This window comes from Zonotrichia albicollis, chromosome 13 (assembly GCF_047830755.1).
Source record: "Zonotrichia albicollis isolate bZonAlb1 chromosome 13, bZonAlb1.hap1, whole genome shotgun sequence".
Lineage (NCBI taxonomy): Eukaryota > Metazoa > Chordata > Aves > Passeriformes > Passerellidae > Zonotrichia > Zonotrichia albicollis.
The window spans coordinates 6,849,083-6,866,867 of record NC_133831.1 but is presented as its reverse complement, the minus strand read 5'-3'; the positions used below and the strand labels follow the sequence as shown (position 1 = coordinate 6,866,867).

The window sequence follows — 17,785 nt, the reverse complement described above, 5'->3', positions numbered from 1 at the left end:
CCTGCCCAGGCCATGAGCAGAGAATAAAATCTCCAAGAGCTCAGTGCCCAGGGTCTGTGCCAGCCTTACCTTTTGGCACAGATGTCTGGGCTCTCGTGTCTATGCCTGGTTCTTCTGTCTGGCTGAAGTTACCTAAAGGAGTCAAATGGGAAATTAATTATGGTTCATGTGAGCATTCTGCTCTTGAAATTCAGAGTGCAGCTGGCCAGAGACAAAGGACAAGCATCTTGCAACACAGACAGTGGCACAAGCCAAGGCTCAGTATAAGGAATGCAAACATCCAGGTTCAAGAGTCGCCATCTGATCTTTTCCTTCCAGGTTACTCTACAGCACAGTTAGTTTCACTTTCAAGGAAGAAGAAAAACAATTTCACTCACTGACACAAACAAACTCGGAGTATGGGCAGCTCAGATCTGATCTAAAACCACACTGTTGCCCAAAAGGAAGCCCTACTTTCCCTGCAAGGAAGGGTTTTCTGTGAACAAACCACTGGCTGAGTTGGCAGCCCAGTCAAGGGCCTTTTCTGACTGACTGCACAGCTCAAAGCTGCCACAAAACCCCCTCAGCATGGCCAGAAGCAGTTCACCTTCAGAGGGATTAGTGATGCTCAGCTGTTACTACAGAAGTTAAACCAGTATAAGCCAGCTCCTTAAGAGACATCCTTTTATGATATGTCACAGTATCAAAAGGCTGAAAACTGCTTCAGCTTCAGTCCTGAGAGAAATCCCCCACCAATTCACATTCCCTGATGGTTGTCTGGTCTTTGCCTGTTTCATCTCAGCCAAAGTTGCTGCTGCTGCACTTGTTTACAAGGGCTGCATCCACCCAGCTGATGCAACCAATGAGAGTTACAACAGAATGTGAAAGCACCGTTGAGAAAGACCCATCCTGTGAGACTTCCTGCAGAAGAAATTAATTAATCACCAAAAAAGGCAGCCCAATAAAGGAAAGGCACAGCTTATCTGGCCCCACAGGCCCTCACAGCGCAGAGGGTGTGCACACTCTGTGTAGTTTGCAAGATGACACACACCAACGGGTCGTGGTCCCCAGGGATCGCTCATTTTCTCTAAAGCCACTGCCTCTGCTAACGAGGAACATGGAGAAGTGGTTTTGTGTGGTAATTCTATGATTCTGTGCTCCTTGCCTTTCTGGATCAGGAACATTTTAAAAAATAACAATTAAAAGTCCGCAGAGCAAAGAGATTGGAGTATTTCTTCCTTCAAATAAATCCATCCAAAAATTGCATCTTGGCTTTATTGGAGGTGGGGGTGTACCATTTTTTAATTTGTTTTAATCTGTTAATGTCGGGGGGGTTTACCTCAAATTACATTTACCTCAAATTACATTTCTAAGGCAGAAGTTGTGCTTCCAAGAAAAACAAGGCCATGCAACTGAGGGCACTGGTGGTCTGGCACTGCCTAGACTGGGTGATGGTGATGGGTTTGGTCAAGGGAAACTGGCCTGACCTCTCTTACCTTCTTCTGCAGAGCTCATGAGCAGCACCTCCAGGTCCAGGGGCAGGTCATACTCCATGCAGACAGACTGTGCAAAGTGCTTCCAGGCAGCAGGGCCAGCCCCCTGCAGCAGGTCCAGGAGCAGGGATGTTCTCTCCCTGGGGCTGGCGGTGGTGCCCAGGCTGCTCAGGGCTGCCTGGGGCACGAGGCGCTGGGCAGTGCAGAGCAGCCACTCGGGGCACTGGGTGAGCAGCTCCTCCAGCTGGGGACGGGCTCTTGCCACAGCTGCTGCCACATCCAGGTCATCGGGCTGGAATGGGGGCTGCAGGGATCAGAAAAAGGGCAGCAGTGGGCACAGAGCAAGAGAGGTTCACACACACAGCTCTGCGTGGCTTGATCTGCTTTTGGACCCCTTGGTCTAACCTAGAATTTCTTACCTTTACTTTTGAGTGTAGAGATCTGAGCCCACTCATGGCAGTCCTTGTCTGCCATCACAGTGACACTGAAGGACAGGGGCAATCTCTCTGCACCAGCCAAGGAGAAGCTGTTGGCATCTATATTGCTGCATTGGTGATCTGCCAAATGTCCCAGACATCTCTCACATGTACCAGGACCTCTGGAGAGGTCAGGGATGGTTTTGTTATTGCCCAAGAGTGCTTACACAGAGGCAAGGTTTTCTGCTTCTCATAACACCCTACCAACAAATGGTTGGGGATGCACAAGGGGCTGGGAGGGAACATAGCCAGGACAGCTGACTTCACCTGGCCATGCTCAGAACATAAAGCTGGGCTAAGAAGGAGGAAGGCAGGGAGTTAGAGTGATGATATTTGTCTCCCCCAGATCACCATTACATGAGATAGAGCCCTGCTTTCCTGGAGATGGAAGAACTCCTGCTTGCCCATGAGAAGCTGTGAATGAATTCCTTGTTTTGCTTTCCTTGTGTGTGCAGATTTGGCTTTCCTTGTCCAGCTGTATCTCAGTTCACAAGTTTGTGCAGGACACCCCTGCACAGAGGGCTCAGGCTACAGTTCTTGCTGCTCATTTTGTGGAGATGAACAGCCCATTCCTGCTTTGGTGACAACACCACCTCCATTCCCTCTTCCTTCCCACAAAGCCACACAGGCCATCTCTTACCTGCATGGTTGTGTAATCAGTCTCCTTCCAGTTGTCAAGTGCAAAGGTGGCTTCTCCTCCATATTCTGACAGGGAATTGATCTGCGGGAGGCAGTCTCAGAGCACAGGCACACCCCAACACGTGGGACATGCCTCACTTGGTACAGATGCCTGGGGATAACGACAACAGAGCTTGATGTAGACATGCCAGGACATGGCAATAATGTGGGTCACAAATTAGGAGCTCTGCCTTCGATCCAAGGCTCAGCTCTGATGCTTTTTGTCTCTTCTCACTCAAATCAGCATCGACCACAAAGTTTCGACATTTGAGGATTCACTCCTGGTCCCATGAAAATGCAGGACTGAGTCCTGTGCTCTGGGATGCAAGAGAAGGCAGCTTCAGAGGAACAGTTTGTGGGAATCACAGCTTTCCTGGTGTCACTGCCTGATTTGAGCTGGGCTGTGCCACTGTGCTGCTGTCAGCCCCTCTGTGGAAGCTGATGCAGAAGCAGCAGCCTCTTGCCCAAGTCAGGCAGTCAGTTACACCAGTAAAACTGTGAAAGCTGATCCTCTGAGACTGCACAGCTCCCACAAAAGAGTTTCAAGAGTAGGGGGTTGAAAAAACTCCCAGTGCCAGCTCTGCACCTCTCAGCAGAAAGGGTGGAGGGAAATTTCAGCCTGCTCCACACCTGGCAGCAGTTGGTGTCCAGCCACCCCTCCCATAGGGAAAGGGAAGAGGAAAGGAGTCACCATTTGATAACAGACAATAACAGACTTAATAAAGCCATAAAAAATGCATGCATAAATTAATAAAATCAGCACTTAATGCCAGTGAAGACTGAAAGCCATTCAGACAAAGAGTAGACTCATACACGCCAATGAAAGACTCATATTCAAGATGAAAGCAACACTCAGAAGTCAAATGAAAGCTCAGCCACACTGCACAGCTCCTGTACTACTGCTCTGCTCAAGAATGGTTGGCAGTTACCTTCAATAAAATACCCCTGATCCCAAAATGAAGCACAAAAGCCTCCCAAGAAAAGCCAGGAAACTTTGGAGCCTCGATCGTGACCCTTCAAACGCAAAACCGTCTTTACCAAACTTTGCAGAACTAAACCTTCTCAACTTGGCATTCACACGGCTCCCAGCCACAAAAAAATTAAAGTGAAATGTGAAACTCCCTGTTGCAAATCCACCAACTTCTTGCTCGCTCTGAGGGCACAGAGCACTTACCAGGAGCCCAGGAACAGAGTACCAGCATCAAAACCAGCGTGGGGGTCACCAAACAACAAAGCTGGAGGACAAAACCCACTGCCTTGATTTCCCCACGTGCTAACCCACCACTGTCCCCAGGCACAAAGTCCTTCCTGCCTTTAACGAACAAATGACTGAGCAAAATGAAAGTAAAACTAGTTGGGAATTCCCCAACTGAAATGTATCTGCAGTAAAAACAGATAAATTAGCAAATATATCTGCAGTAAAAACAGATATATTAGCAAATATCCAGTCAGAACAGAGGAAGGGTAACATCCAAGCCTAAAATCTATAGCTAGGTGATAATTTAGGTAAAGCATTTGAGGAGTAGTCCAAAGAAATGGTACCAGGACAAGCAACAATAGTTGTTGGAGTTAACAGTTAGTGGAGTTAGTTTTGGTCAAGGCTCTTCCAATGTGAATATTTCTATTCTATACATGTATAAATTCAATTATTTTGGTACATGAGTAAATATTTAATTACCTCTTCCATTACATGTAAGAGGAAAAAACAAGTTGCTTTTCCCTTGGAATAAGAACAAGGCTTAAGTGATAATGTAGCAGATGTGAATGATTAGATAAAAGATCCCATGTCTAGATAGAGCTGTGTGTGAAAGATCTCCAGATCCAATTGGATGGGCTGCCACAATGAAATGTTATTGATATTTCTCTGAAGGCCAAGGAAGCTGCATTGGAAAACCAGATGGAGCCTGCAGCCGAGTCCCAGAGAAGGCAAGATGGCACACTGTGCTGTGCTGTAATTCACTTATCAGAGAAAAGAAATACCCAGATCCAGCAACACCCGTGTCTGCGGACAGACACACGGACTCCAGCTGCCCTGCCCTGAGTGGGGGGAACTCTGCAGAACCAGGGCTGGATGGAGGTGACCACGGGGACACCTGCCAGGCTCTGCCCCACTTTGCCACCACAGGGCCCACCTTGTTCCTGGGAGCACAAACCACCAGCTCGGCTGAAGTTCGGACTCCAAACCTTGGAGGTGTTTTCCAGTGTTCACATCCCACTCTCTATCCCGGCTTTTCCCATTAGACACGAACATCTCAGGGCTGGGAAGCAGAGCTAGACCTCCAGCCCCAAACCCTCCAAACCCTCATGGGCTCTCTATCCCAGCTTTTTCCACAAGACACGAACATCTCAGGGCTGGAGAGCAGAGCCAGACCTCTACCCGCAAACCATCGAGGGTTCTCTATCCCGGCTTTTCCCTCCAGCCCCAAACCTTCGTGGGTTCTCTATCCCGGCTTTTCCCATAAAACACGAACATCTCAGGGCTGGGGGAGCACAGAGCCAGACCTCCACCCCCAAACCTTCCCGGGTTCTCTATCCCGGCTTTTCGCTCCAGCCCCAAACCCTTGTGGGTTCTCTACCCCGGTTTTTCCCATAAAACACGAACATCTCAGGGCTGGAGAGCAGAGCCAGACCTCCAGCCCAAAACCCTCGTGGGGTTCCCAGCACGACGCCTCCTCGCCCGGTCCCTCCCCGGTGTCCCCGCTCCCCGGAGCGCTCACCTGGCCCCGCTGCGTCCCCGCGGGCAGCCCGGGACAGCAGCGATTCCCGGGACAGCGGCGGACCCGGGATATCCCGGGACAGCGGCGGACCCGGGACAGCCCGGGACAGCAGCGGTGCCCGGGACAGCGCCGAGCCCAGAACAGGGGCAGCGCTCGAAAGCGAAAGCGTCGGCTCTGCCGGGAAAGCACGTGGGGCTGCGGAGCCGCGCTGGGGAGGGAGGCGGCCCCCGCATAGCGCTGAGGCAGCTCGGGATCCCCCGGGAGAGAGCGGAGGCTTCCCTGCTCCCTCCTGGAATAATTCAGTTTGGATCTCTAAAAGAAAAGCGCTCTCACATCAGCGAGTTCAGTAACTGAGCGCTGCTGTGCTCAGCACCAGCCGGGTACCCAGGTGCGACACCCGCGCACCTCTGGAACAGCGCCGGGGATGAGAATCTGGCCTCTACCCTGCGCAGGCTGACCCTGCTTTCGATTGAGAGGAATAGCGGATTTGTCTTCACAAACAAGCTGTGGGGCTGCTGGTAGGTAAAACTGGCACTGGAGGGTTAAAATAAACGATGGGAAGGATTCCACAGATTGATGAATGGAAAAAGATATTTGCTTTTACAAATAGACTTCAGGTTTGCTGATAAATGAAATTGGACATTGAAAGATGAAAGAAGCAACGGGGAAGAAAAACCCCTAAATTCCGTAAGAATTAAAAATGAAAAGGGAGGGTTATACATTAGAGGGAAATCTTTGGTATCAGGCATATTGGGAAGTCGGTACCTCTCAAAGACCTTAGCCAAGGGGGAAAGAGAGAAGGGAAATGAGGCTGGAAAATTCCCATAAGAAGGAGTCTGTGTCCTCCAAGAATTCAAGAGATCCCAGGGGAATGCCCCATGGCCTCTGCCTTTATTAGAATAAAGTCAAAAAGGACTCCTCTGTCTCCTTTTTCGACATAAACCTCTGGTGTTTGAGGATCAATTTTCCCAACATGATGAAGGCATTTTCCCTTAGAACCAACCTAAATCTCGCCTGTTGTAACTTGAGGGAGTTTGCTCTTGTTCTGCTACCTGGGAGAAAAGACAGACAGAGTCCCAGCTGGCTCCATCCTCCTTACAGGGATTTGTAGAGTGCCAAGGTCCTCCCTGAGCTTTTTCTCCATGCTGAATCCTCCCAATTCCATCAGTGCTCCTCATCAAACTTCTGCTCCAGGTCCTTCCCCAGCTCCCCTGCCCTCCTCTGTCCCCATGGAAGGGCAGCCCAGCCCAGTCCCCACTGAGCAGCCCCAGTGGGGCCAGGCACCTGCATGGCAGAAAAAGGGTGATTTTCTCATGCCATTTCCTTTTTTATTAATCAGCATTAATGAAATGGCATCCCTCTCCTGTGGCATGTCATTTAAGGGCTGTGGCTTGATGGATGCCAGCTCCCCATGGCCCTCATTGAGAGGACCTCATTGTCCCACAGCAGACATTGCTGTGTAAGGAGTGAAAACATCACCTGAGCACTGGTGGCTTTAGAGCAGAAGGGAACATGGACAAGCCCTTGGCTGGCGCTGAAACAGCTGGCAGGGATGGGAACAGGGTGAGAAGGGAGGTAGAAAACTGCCCACCACACCAGGGCTTCTTCCAGGGCACAGTCACAGCACAGCATCACTGCCTTGGTGCCCCTCAGCTCCTGCTGCCTCAGGGACACAGCTGGGTCACACTCCTGAACAGGAGACACAGCTGGGACACAGGACACACTCCTGTGGTCTCAGGGACACAGCTGGATGACAGAACACACTCCTGTCTCAGGGACACAGCTGACTTACAGAGCACACTCCTGTCTCAAAGACACAGATGGCTCACACCTTCCTTGGCTGCCATGGAGCCCCTGATGCCCCTCCAGCCTCCTCCCCACCAGCCTGGGCACCTGAAGGGATGCCAGCCCAACAGGCACCCAGAACAAGGAAGGGCCTCTGGTGCTGTGGGTGAGAGAGAAGCAGCTCAGTGGAACCTGGTTTATATCCACATAATCCAAAGGGAGCAACCACCATGCCCAAGGAGCTCAGGAAATGGAACCCATCCTGCTGCCAGCCTCTTCCTGGGACAAAGTTTAATGTTTTATACTGCTCTGTGGTGGAAGAGAACATCATCTCTACCTTTGGTAATGTGATCACCTTTACAGGTGTTGGATTGATCACACAAGATCTCCTCCAAGTGAAAAGACTTAAAAAAAGCTCATGAACTGATACAGGAAAATAACTGAGCCACTTGAGATAAATTATTGCAGTGTAGTAGGAAGGAAAAGGAACTTGATGTTCCACTAGACACTTAAACTTCCTCTTATAATCTCTTTTGTTTCCTTATAATTTTCAATGCTTTTTTCATCTTTGCTGTCACTGTCACAGCAACATGGCCATCATCAGTTTGGAGCTCTCCACTGAACTATCAGGGTCTCTAAGAAATTACCCTGGGCACAAGATCTCTGTTCTTGTACTGCACTGCAAATTCACATCCCATTGACTCTTTTCAGCCATATCCAGGTGTTTTAGCATTACTGGGTCTAAGCTTGCTGGGAGTTTGTTAATATCAGTTGACTTGCTGGATTCTGCCAAAATCAGGAGGCTCTTGGTGGAAGTAAAACCCAGGATGAGACTGAAAGGTGCTGTATTTCAAAAATGTAACAACAGAGATGCCAAAAGATGGCAAAACCCATTTCTGCTGCCTCCTGAGACTGCCAACCCAGAGCCTGTGCACTTCAGGAGCCCAGCCCTGACTCCCAAGAACACAAACCCTTTAAAGACCCTGAAAAAAATGTGTGGATTGAGGTGCAGACTTCAAAATCTTTGCAGAAGAAAGGCTCCATGGAAGCACAGTTGCAAAGAGCCTAGAGCATTTCTCAGGTAAAGGAAATAAAATTCAACCAAAACTGATTTAAAGCAGCTCATCTTTTAATTGGCGCAGACACAATTTTTCTGGTTTGCACACAAGTTCCTGTGCTCCTCTGTGAAGGGATGAGCTCTACAAACTTTTCTCAAGAAAATTAAGAAGCAAATGACTCGGGAAGCCAAAGTCAAGCTGCGCAATTACATATCCCTAAAAAGCGGGGAGAGAACAGAAAATATTATTTTATTTCTTGCCACAATCCCAGAAGGGCTTTGAGAGCTGGGTAGGTCTGAGCTCTGCTCACCTCTCTGGTAATGATCTCAGGGTTTATGATGTCAAAGAGATCAAGCCTTTTGCTGTTCAGCAGCGAGGTCAGAGCTGATCCAATACCTGTGGAAGCAGCAAACCCATCCACTTACAGGGATGTCCATCCTGGATTGCTGCTGCTAATTGTGCTCCAATGTCCCACAGCCTTCAGCCTGACAGAAAATTCTCTTTTCCTTTCTCCCAGCCACTTATGTGGGGTGCCTCATTCCCCAAGTACATCCAGAAGAAATTTCAAACAGATTTCAATAGAAATTCAAACCACAAATGTGGTTACCCTCCTTCCCAGTTATATTATTAATGTGGTTTTTTCAGTGCTCAGGTTTAGGAGATCTGATGTTAGACAATTTATGGAGCAGGCTGGCATTTCCCCAAATGAAAACTCACTTGAAGTTACTTCTGGAATGCCAGCAGCCAAGATCATATTCTGCAGGAAGCTTTGTATGGATGGGTCCTCCTGAAAACCAGAAGATTCATACAAAAATGCTTTAAAAGACATTGTTTAGCCTCAAATGGCTTAGAGAATGCTTTTTTTAGGACTTACCCCACTTGGATCAGCTGTGCATTTAAACACTTTAATCACTACACTGAAGGGAAGGGGGAAAAAAGGGGAAGAAAAGTCACTTTGTGCTGCTTTTAAACATGGGCCAAGAGAGGCAGCTCCCAAGAGAGCACAGGACCAACCTGGAGTCCACAGGCTGCAAAATGAGTTTCTTGTCTGCATAGGTAGCCTGGATGGTGGCTGTGATTTCCTGCAGAGAGAAGAAGAGCAGGTTCAGGCATAGCCTCCATAGCAAGGAGCTGCATTTGGACATTTTGGGTTGTTTTCTAGAGTTTAACATCCTTTTGGCTTTGCCTCCAGGTGTTGCCAGAGAAGGGCAGCACTTTCCTTCTCCCCTTGCATGCAATAAACTCCCCCCTCATGCCCTCAGCCTCTGGGGCTGCAGACTGGCTCATCCATTGCACTTTGGCTATTTTGGAATCCTGCACAAGGATGGAAATGGCTTTGTAGGGTGTTCTTTCCCATGATATCCATCTCAACATCTGTCTGGATGTAGAGAGAACAGCCTCAGGGCTGCCACAGGTAATCAATCCAATGCAAACCAAATTTAAAAAAAGAAAGCAATCTCTTTATTCGGGCCACGAGGGCTCATTGTCTTGCTGTTGTCTGCATGTAAACATCCATTTAAAAGGAACATTTTGTGATGCAGTCGCAGATCACAACCAGGGTTTTGGCAGTCCAGGAGCAGATCTCATCCTAGGAGTCACAGTTTTGGGGAACCCCTCTAGTCCAGTGCTTCTGCAATCCTTGAAATGTATTTCAAGATACCTTTTGGGGCATGAGAAACAGCCATGGATATATTCTCTAACACCCTGCCAGCATGGGATACTTGCTGAGAGAATTATTCTCTGCTGTGGTTAAACCTTTAAAATTGAGTGTGCCCAACCCTCAGGCAGGGGTTTGGGCTGGTTTTGTGTCTGTCTCAGCCCACGGCTCCAAGAGTGGACAAACACACTGTTTTCCTGTGATGCTAACCATGACAGGGAAGCTGTGGGAATTTCTTTTTTCTGCTTGTTAGATTCACTGTAAAGCAGTTTGGGGTGAAACACAGTGTAATCAGGACTCTTCACACGGGCTCACATAGAGAAAAAGGTCATATTTTGAGCTCCGCATTCATCAGAGCTTCATGTCCATTTCTGACACAGCTATACTCTTAGTGTGGAGCTAGAATTTGGGTACAAGGAGAGTTCAAAATAAATACAATCCCATGGTGCCTTCACTTTCTCCTAAAACATCTCAGTGGCATTACCCTGTGTCAGAGAAATGTAAATGGGGCTCCTCAGAGCTTTCTGCTGCTTTGACCACCTTGCACGCTGACAGTGGGTCACTGTCACCATTCCCAGCCTCAAAGGCCACAGGAACACATGGGAGTGCTGAAATAAACTGATTTACCTTCTCCCCCTGGCCTGGGTTACCCACCCACTCTTGCCAAAGGGCTCCCTGCACACCAGGGATGGTGCTGGCCTGGGACAGAGCCTGTCCCAAGCTCTTCACAGCCAGGAGGTGCCAGAACTGACCTTCTCCATGTACAGGGCCACCAGGGGCTCCTCTCCTGCCAGCAGGATTCTGATCTCCACTGCCACTGAGGACCTCACCACTGTCCCTTCGGGCTGGAAGGAAATCTGGGGCTGGCTGAGGCTCCACACCTTGGCCACAGAGTCATTGTAGGAGGTGCCTTGGAAAATCTGAATAAGGAGCAGAAGCTGAGTCAGGCTTTTTCCATACCAATTTCATGCCAGCTTGTCACACAGCTGCATTCCTTTTGCTGTCTTCCTGTTCACCCAAGCCCAGTAACTCTTCCCGGTTTCAGGGAAACTGGAAACCAGTTGGAAGATGGAGATGGAAACCAACTTGGAAGATGGAGAATCCCCTTTGCAAAGCACAGCTGCTTCTCCATCAGCCCCTCTTTTCCTCCACCTGGCCCACCCAGGACTCAGATTGCCAAGGGAAGGACCCCAGTTGTTACAATGCAACAGAATTAATCTCTAATTCCCTCATTTGGTATGCAATGCTCTGAATAGGACAAAAAGTTACCATCTGCACTGCCTTCCTCTGCACTTCTGAGTCTTCCATCTCAAACAGCTCCTTCAGAAACGAACCAGAAAGAGATTGTGAAGAAACAAAAGGTTGTGGTTGCTCCTGGGGGCTGTGCCCAGGGCAAGACAGGGCTGAGCTCCCCCAGCTCCCACCCTTTTTCCATCCCAGGGATCCCCCAGAAAGTCACATCCCCCTACAATTCAGCAGACAAGTTTGCTGTCAGCTGCTGTTATCCCTCCAAGGAATAACTCTGCCCTCTTGATAAGAGGGCACCAATTCCAGGACCACAGCAAGTGACTGACTGGAGATTTCCACCTTCTACACAAACCAGCTCTCACCAAACAGAGCATTTAGTGAATTGTTCACTTTCTCCCCAAAATATGATGTATGGGGCAAGGAGGGCACCCCTGTGGGACTGACCTGGAGTTTCTCCCCTCTGAGGTTCAGCACCAGCTGCCCCTCCAGGAAGGCTGCAGCAGCCAGGGAGCTGAGGCTGTGCTCGGACAGCCAGAAGTAAAGCATCCGAGATTCAGTCAGCAGGGATGGGGAGAAAACAGAGTCACTGAGCCTGCTGGAGCTGTTCCTGTACAGCACAATGCCCTGGGAAGGAAAACAAGGGGTTGGCCACAGCAAGCAGCAGGGGGACAGGAGAAAAGCCAACACCTGTGTGACAGTGTTCACAGGGGTTTTTGGATGAGGGAAGAGATGAGGAGCTGACTCCATGTTTCAGAAGGCTAATTTATTATTTTATTATATATATTATATTAAAACTATACTAAAAGAATAGAAGAAAGGATTTCAGCAGAAGGCTAGCTAAGAATAGAATAGGAAAGAATGATAACAAAAGCTTCTGTCTTGGACAGAGAGTCCAAGCCAGCTCACTGTGATTGGCCATTAATTAGAAACATCCACATGAGACCAATCACAGATGCACCTGTCGCATTCCACAGCAGCAGATAACCATTGTTTACATTTTCTTCCTGAGGCCTCTCAGCTTCTCAGGAGGAAAAATCCTAAGGAAAGGATATTTCATAAAAGATGTCTGTGACAGTCCTGCATTTCCATGGCAAGGCAAGGCCTGGCTGGATGCAGCAGGGAGCATCAGCCCAGCTGCAGCACAGCCCCACTGAACCAGCCCCTCCAAGCCCTGCAGAGCACAGCATGGCCAGAAATCTTTGGTGTCTGAGCAGCCTGGGGTGCTTTAGGGTTCCTTTACCTTGTGGTAGGACTCTATGTATGTTGCTTTTATGACAGGATCTGATGCAAGGGAGATATCGACAGCGATGTCCCCGTCCCGGACAAAATTGGCTGCAGGAAAAACACAAAAGCCTCACACCAGAACCAGGATCTTAAACAGGACCTTAAACAGGGCTTGGGACTGTCACTTTTAGGGCTGGGTGCAGGGGGTGACAGGGGTGTTTTGAAGAACACAGGGGGGCATAAGGGTTCCAACTCCTTTGGATGCTAGCACTGATCTTGCTAAAGCTCCCTGACTGTTTCTTCCCTGGGAAATTTGGATAATTATGCTCAGTTTTACATTGCACTCCTTTCCCCTGATATTTGGGAGTGGGAAATCTCCAGATGGTGTACAGCCTCATGCCTAATCCTGAAGTACCTGCTCCTGTTCTAGCTAACGTTGGTCCTGCAGCATCCTGCGCAGCTGATTAGTACATACTGAAGAGAAATTATTTATTAACTGAAATGTCTTTGAATCTGTGTAATCATCCTAAAAGATCAACCTGATGCAGAAAAATCCAAACATAACATTACTAAGGTTTATTTTGCTGCTGTCTGAGGGCTTGGGATCCCATACACATTTTTGATGGATGTGGCTACCACTCGAACATTAAAAGTTGTACATAAAAAAAAGAAAGCAGAGAAAACAAGAATATGTACCTGCTAAATCAAGTATATAATTTGTCAGCGTCTGAGCAACAGTATTTATTTCCTTGCACACCTACAGGAGGAAAAGAGGGGGGAAAATTAGGATTTTGTGCTGTAGAGCAGAGCTGAGCCTCATTGAGGTCTAGGGGTTGTTGGTCAGAGTCCCTTGACAGCCTCAGGGTCAGCAATAGCTCTCACTTTGCCCAAGCTGCTTTTTTATTGTGGATTCCATTTATTTGTCTTATTTTTCGTGAGCACTAACATGTCACTGCTGCTGTCTTGTGGGTGAGAAAATTGTGTGGCATGCACAGAGCTTCCCTCAGTCCTCAGGCTGATCTTCTCTTACCTCCCTCTTGAGGACAAGCTTCAGAGTGAAGGAGATGAAATCTGTGAAGAGCTGCTTCAGCCAGCCAGGTCTGTGCAAGACAGGGAGCACAGTGAGGTCTCCACGTTTGGGAGGGTGGCATTTGGGGACAATAAATCTCAGTGTTGAAAGGGGTTCAGACTCACTGCTTGTCTCCTTGGAGGTGGAGTGTGAGCTTGTGGAAAGTCAGGTAGCAGTCTGAAGCATCAGGAGCCACTTGGTCCTTTTGGCACACTGCATGAGATGAAAGGAAAAAGGAAAAACAAACAAACAAACAAACAAAAAAGCTGATTTGTGACTGAGAGGGGAAGGCAGAGTGCACTTTGCAGAGACTGCAGTGTGACAGGGTTCACAGGGGTCTTAGGATGAGAGAAGAGACAAGGATCTGACTCCATGTTACAGAAGGCTTGATTTATTATTTTATTATATATATTACATTAAAACTATACTAAAAGTATAGAAGAAAAGGTTCTCAGAAGGCTAGCTAAGCTAAGAATAGAAAAGAATTAATAACAAAGGCAGCTGTCCCAGACTCTCTGTCCAAGCCAGCTCACTGTGATTGGCCATTAATTAGAAACATCCACATGAGACCAATCACAGATCCACCTGTTGCATTCCACAGCAGCAGATAACCATTGTTTACATTTTGTTCCTGCCGCCTCTCAGCTTCTCAGGAAGAAAAAATCCCAAAGAAAGGATTTTCATAAAAAGATGTCTGTGACACTGCAGGAGCTGGAGCAGGGCACCACTGCAGAGGGCTCCCCACATCCCAGGGATGCTTCCAAAAGATTCCAGACCCTGCCAGGTTGGGGCAGGTGGGGCTGCCCTGCAGCTGGATGGTTTCTGCTCACAGCTCCAGCTGAGCTGCTCTGCCAGGCACCTTCTTCCTCTGCATACCTGCCAGCTGCCCCTGCTCCTGCCAGCAGGGACTCAGCTGTCCCTGACACAATAGTGCATGAAACCCAAAAACCAGAGTGGGGAGGGAATTTATTCCTATTGCAAAATGTTTGGGAGTTGCAGCATACTTACTCAGATTGATATTTAGCTGGAGGTCAATGGAAGACTCAATTTCAAAATCAACTGAATGGAAAAGCTGCAAGCTGTAATGGCAGAAGAGGGGACATTGAGGAGCCTGAGCCAGGAGCAGCTTCTCCCTGGCAGATGTGGATTTTGTAACACCTCTCACAGCTGTCCTTGCACTGCAAGGGGCCAACCCCCAGCACAACCCAGCCCACCTCAGACCCTCTGGCTTCAAATCATTGCAAGCTCCTGCCTTAGTGGCACTTTGGAGCATTAACCCCCCCCCCTTTTTTTTTACCCACTCAGAGTTTACAGAGCAACAAAGCAGAGAGACTCAGTCAACTCCGGTGCTTTGGCCTTTGGCCATCTGGTCTTGTCATGCAAGGTGAGGACAGAAAGGCAGAAAGCAAGAAAGGGCTGAGAAGCATTGCTGGAGTATAAAACCCTGTCTCAGGCAGTCATCAGTGCAGGCATGGCCAGAGAGGCTGAGGAGAGCAGCCCCACTTGGGCTTTGCCCCAGTGCCAGGGCAGCAGCAGGGCTGGGAAGGGAAAGCAGCAGCAGAGCTGGGAGTGAGCTGAGCAGCTCCAGCCCCATGGGCCAGTCCCAGGGCCAGCAGCAGAGCTGGAAATGAAGCTCAGCAGCAGAGCTGAGAATGGAGCTCAGCAGCTCCAGCCCCATACTCACAACCAGGCCCCGGCGTAGCCGTAGGTCAGGGTCCCTTTGAACAAGGCTGTCACGTTGCTGATGGAGATGTGGATGGCATTGTCCTCCTTGAGCTCCACCTCGCTCCTCTCGATGGACAAGTCATTGACCTGGATGCTGGAAACAGCAGAGACAGAGCTTGTCCCAGCCCAGAGCTGTGTGCTGGGATTGCTTTGGGTTTGTTCCTGAGGAATGGGATCTCTGAGGGACTCCAGGGCCAGACTCTGGAGCTTTTGCAAATCCCAGGGCCAGGCACAAGGACAGTGACTGTGATGCCTGTGCTCAGCCTTGGTGCACTGTGCAATGTTTGGATACAAGGTTTTGGGATGATTTAAACAGGAAACAGGGAACAATGCAGCCCTGTTGTGTTGCAGTGCTCTGTGCAGCATGGTCATGGCAGGAAGTCTGTTCTGTGAGTGCAGAATTTGTTCTGTGAGTACACCCCTGGATTTGTGCTCCCCAAATAAAAGTGAATAACACAGCAATATTCAGCCTGGTTTGTCACAAACACAGCCAAGTGACATCCTGCTGACAGGGGTGGATCTGGCACCCTGATGGGTCCCCTCTGCCTCTCAGTGTGCCTTGGGCACCATCTGCCATCGGTGGCCACAGGGACGCTACTCCCCATCCCCATTGTCAGAAATGAGCTTAACACCCTGCCTTCCCACTCAGCTGGAAAAACAAATAACTCTAAAATAACACATTAGCAGCCTAAACCTTAACATGCAAATTGTCTGTGAGGCTTAGATCCAAACCAGTGTCTGCCCCAGCACAGAGCTTTGCTTTCCCCAGGAGCTGCTGGATCAGAGCTCCCTCCAAGGGCAGTTCCTGGTCCCCTGTGTGCCCCATCCCTCCCCTGGCACAGCCACAGGGACATACTCACCCACTGAGCCCATAGGCCACCCTGCCCAGCAGCCTCATGGACCTTTCCCCGGTGATGTTTGGGAACCGGGCGTTCCTGAAGGCTGCCTGGATCACCTGGGCTGTTTCCCTGTTCACTGTCCATGGAAGAAAAGGGCAGAGAAGTCAAACTGCAATCTGTCCTGGCTGCAAAGCTGGATTAGCTGCTCTCTGGATAAAAGCACTGCAGAAGGCTTTTATCCGAGGTGTTTGTGTTGGATTCAGGAAGCACTACAAGTAATTTCAGATTAAATTTAAAAAATTAAAAATCCCTAACTGTGACAGCTGATGTCAGCAAGGGACAGCAGCGTGTGTGGCTCGACAGCCACCAGTGGGAGCTGTCCCAGGGAGTCGTCGGCAGCTTTCACACACCTCAGGAGCAGATTTTGGACAGGCAAGGCTGTGCTCATCCTTACACCACACAAGCTGCTGACTTTACCCCAGAGCTTTGCTTTCTGCTTACTTCTATTGCAGTCAGTTCTGGGGTCTACAAGGAAAAAATTCTGAAAAAGTTTCTGGGCCCATTTTCCTAATGTTACACAGCCCATTCCAGCCTCAGCCTCAAGCACATCCTTGTACAGAATTTTCCCTTTCAGAAATACCCTCTGTTAGTTCAGCCCAGCATGAATACACCTTTCTCTGCATGCACCTCTGTCAGATGGGACAGGACAGAGATGTTCCACCCTCATAGAAGAATTAAATTCTTCCCCCACAAAGCTCCTAAATCCTTCCAAATGAGCCCACAGCAGGTGACAACATGTCTCATTGACTCCAAGAGATGAGATTGCAATGAGGAGAGAAATCAAGCACACATTTGTTCAAGCTCTTTCATCATGCCAAGCCCGAAGGAACAGCACTAAATCCTGTGGCTGAGGAGAGGAGATATGAACAATTTCCAAGCCCCTTTGCCTGCTCATGCTTTAACCTGTGCTGCAGGCAGGTGCTCACACAAGAGGCAGAGAGGCAAGAACCCCCTCCCTGGGCTGATGTGTCCCAGAATTCTGGCAGAGCTGGGGCAAAGGCAGCCCCAGGGAGCAGCACTTACACAGCAACGCCGCGGGCTTGGTCATCCTGCAGACGATCCCGGTGCTTCTGTAGGGAAAGGGCCCAAACTCGCAGGCTGCTGCTGCCTGGACAAGCCCCAGCAGGATGCCGAGGGTCCCCAGCGCCATCCTGCCAGCCCAGCACATCCTCAGCCAGAGCAGAGAGAGCACCAAGTGATTCTGGACGGAGGCAGAGCTGCTTTCATACCCCCAGCAGAGCCCACTCGCAGCAGGACATGACCTGCTTCCTCCACTTATCAAAACCCATCACACATTTCCTAATCTTCCTATAGTTTCCTTCACACCAGTCAGGCTGCACGCTGCCTTCCTCCCTCGGCAGGAGTTTGGGCTGCAGGGCTTGGTGCTGCTGCCAAGACTGCTTTAGCTCAGGACATGGACACACCAGGGTGGGTGGGAAAGCTGGAGGGAGATGGAGAGTGGAGGAGGATAAATCAAGAGAGCAGCCTCACATGCTGCCTCAAGCCACTTCAGCATTTTTAATTCATGCATAAATATTCCTTATTTTGTGTTCCTGCAGTAATTCCCCAGAAAAGCCCTATTTGAAAGGTGCCTACATCATTCACTGATTCTATGCACACTGGGGGGAAACTGAGGCACACTCCTGGGGCAGGGCTGTTTCCTGCTCCCACTGGGTGAACCCACATCTCCTGGAAAGCTCCATGACCTGGGATGTTTTTTGCCTCTTATCTGGGTTTGTGAACAGTCCGATTTGCCCCCATCCCACTGAGGCAGAGC

At 49.4% G+C, this 17,785-nt stretch overlaps 2 protein-coding genes across 4 annotated transcripts in view; both read right to left on the bottom strand.

Moving 5' to 3' along the window:
- The window catches only part of NLRC5 (NLR family CARD domain containing 5), a 35,985-nt gene extending 30,377 nt beyond the window's left edge, over positions 1-5,608 (bottom strand). Inside the window, exons 1-4 of one of the 3 annotated variants that reach the window (XM_074550858.1) lie at positions 5,344-5,608; positions 2,589-2,738; positions 1,476-1,776; positions 70-132 (exon numbers count right to left, since the gene is read on the bottom strand). In XM_074550858.1, coding sequence (XP_074406959.1) covers positions 70-132; positions 1,476-1,776; positions 2,589-2,594 — 370 coding nt within the window. In that variant the 5' untranslated portion in view covers positions 2,595-2,738; positions 5,344-5,608. The remainder of the gene's footprint in view (positions 1-69; positions 133-1,475; positions 1,777-2,588; positions 2,739-5,343) is intronic. The other 2 variants (XM_026795255.2, XM_014269079.3) reach the window with 2 other exon arrangements.
- Positions 5,609-8,236: 2,628 nt separating this feature from the next.
- On the bottom strand, positions 8,237-17,256 carry CETP (cholesteryl ester transfer protein). Its single transcript, XM_005489906.4, has 16 exons — positions 17,032-17,256; positions 15,970-16,084; positions 15,069-15,203; positions 14,393-14,463; positions 13,510-13,597; positions 13,346-13,415; positions 13,012-13,072; positions 12,332-12,423; positions 11,536-11,715; positions 11,113-11,163; positions 10,596-10,763; positions 9,201-9,268; positions 9,061-9,103; positions 8,904-8,973; positions 8,497-8,582; positions 8,237-8,402 (listed from the first exon to the last, which is right to left on the bottom strand). The coding sequence occupies exons 1-16, from the start codon at positions 17,174-17,176 to the stop codon at positions 8,328-8,330; spliced, it is 1,518 nt and encodes a 505-aa protein (XP_005489963.3). The 5' UTR covers positions 17,177-17,256; the 3' UTR covers positions 8,237-8,327.
- Positions 17,257-17,785: the final 529 nt, after the last annotated feature.

Coding starts and splice junctions, on each gene's coding strand:
- CETP (XM_005489906.4), bottom strand. CDS start 17,176: ATGTGCTGGGCTGGCAGGATGGCGCTGGGGACCCTCGGCATCCTGCTG. Junction 14,464..15,068: donor GGCTACGCCGGGGCCTGGTT/GTGAGTATGGGG, acceptor CTGCCATTACAG/CTTGCAGCTTTTCCATTCAG. Junction 13,598..14,392: donor CCAGCTAAATATCAATCTGA/GTAAGTATGCTG, acceptor CATCTCATGCAG/TGTGCCAAAAGGACCAAGTG.